We start from the raw sequence: 1,690 nt of genomic DNA, 5'->3' as shown, positions 1-1,690 counted from the left end.
CCTCCTTCTCCCTCTCCCTCTCTCTCCCTTTCTCCCTTCCCTCTCTCCCTTCCTCCCTTTCTTGCTTTCAGCAGCTATGTCTGTATTTATTGAGACAGAGGTTTTCTTTATGTAGCCTTGGCTGTCCTGGAACTTAGGGATCTGCCTGCCTTTGCCTCCAGGTGCTAGGATTAAAGGTGTATGCCACCACCACCCAGCTTTAGCAGATATTTCTCAAGCATAACAAATGACTGTTCTCATAAAAAGTTCCGATAGCTATGTGATGGATCTGGTAACAGCTGTTCTTTATGTTTAGCTGGTGCTTTGCCCAGTGTTGTGGTCTATGGAGAGCATGTGTGGATAGAGTAAAATACTCTTGGTGAGGCCTTGGCTGGAGAGAGCAAGATGATAGACAGCGGTGGGACAGTGGACACTGCTCAAACCAGTGATTCTTTTGAAGATTGCCTTCCTGATGCCATGCCACAATATGACCCAGATGCCTGTACCACACAGCAACACAGTCTTTCCAGCTTGCCGTGTCACATTCCACTCTCCACCCCAACACACACAAACATGCGCGTGCGCACACACACAAGCACACACACACCCCAAATACTAATTTGGTGCTCTTCACCTTAACAATGTGAAACCAAAGAGTGCTTGCCAGAGAATTTTTAAAACAAGAGGGTTGATGCTCTGACAATTATACAGGAAGCAGGAATGGGTTGCCAGGGCCAGATCCATTCTGTGCCGCTTGAAGATGAGGACCTAAAACACAGAGAGGTGAAATGGCCTACATAGGTCATACTGTTGTGGTTGGCATGTTTAGGTCACACAGCTGTGGGTGGCAAGCTGGAAGTGCAGTCTGTGTTCTTGGATTATATTTATATGTTCAATAAATGTTAATTACCTTACTCCAGTTTTAATGCAGGCCAGTGGTATTCAGTTCATGGAATTCAATGAATTTCAATGAAAATGTGTTGGGGAGTGGGAAGGCCTCATGTTCCAGCCTTAGGTCTTCCCTCAGTCTGCGGCAGTGTTGTGCCACTTGCAGACCGTGGCTTAGTGGCTCCGTGCCATGTCTCTGTCTTGGTTGTTAGGGTGTGAGCATTTACTGGCAACATATTCTTTCATATATGGTGGCAACTGCCTTGGCTGCTATGCTTGCCCTCTTTTTATTCTCTGGTAAACTTTGCTGTCCCACAAGAATCTGAAGCACCCACTCTTTCCTCAGACTCTGTCTTTGGAAGCACCTGCGAGAATCAAGAACAAGGCTCCTCCCCCAGACTGGCCCCAGGAGGGAGAAGTAACCTTTGAGAATGCGGAAATGCGATACCGAGAAAATCTTCCGCTGGTCCTTAAGAAAGTGTCCTTCACCATCAAGCCCAAGGAAAAGATTGGCATCGTGGGGCGCACGGGGTCAGGTAAGGACTGCACTGGTCCTGGAGAAGTGTTCAAAGTCATCCACATTTAACCTTTGGTCGGCACATAGCAGTATGTCAAAGATTGCTTTCATCCTCACAAACCAAATCCCTGATACTCAAGTCCTTATCGTCTCGGAAACCACCTTTCTGAGTTTGCTCTTGGCCTTGCTCTTGGGCACACAGTGCTTTCTCATTATATCTCAGAACAGAGTACCTGGAGCACATGGCAAAGGACAGTAGAAGAGAGGTTACCATAGATCAGCACTGGTGGCACCAGAACCGGTTAC

General features: G+C 47.3%; 1 protein-coding gene across 1 annotated transcript in view; it reads left to right on the top strand.

Annotated features, from left to right (window-relative positions):
* Abcc5 (ATP binding cassette subfamily C member 5) overlaps positions 1 to 1,690 on the top strand; it is an 88,760-nt gene that overhangs the window by 69,540 nt on the left and 17,530 nt on the right. Inside the window, exon 25 of the mRNA XM_013354392.1 lies at positions 1,214 to 1,403. Coding sequence (XP_013209846.1) covers positions 1,214 to 1,403 — 190 coding nt within the window. The remainder of the gene's footprint in view (positions 1 to 1,213; positions 1,404 to 1,690) is intronic.

The sequence above is a fragment of the Microtus ochrogaster genome, unplaced genomic scaffold (genome assembly GCF_000317375.1).
Source record: "Microtus ochrogaster isolate Prairie Vole_2 unplaced genomic scaffold, MicOch1.0 UNK43, whole genome shotgun sequence".
Taxonomy (NCBI): Eukaryota; Metazoa; Chordata; class Mammalia; order Rodentia; family Cricetidae; genus Microtus; species Microtus ochrogaster.
Note: the sequence above shows the minus strand (reverse complement) of the source record. Positions and strands in the feature narration are given on the sequence as shown.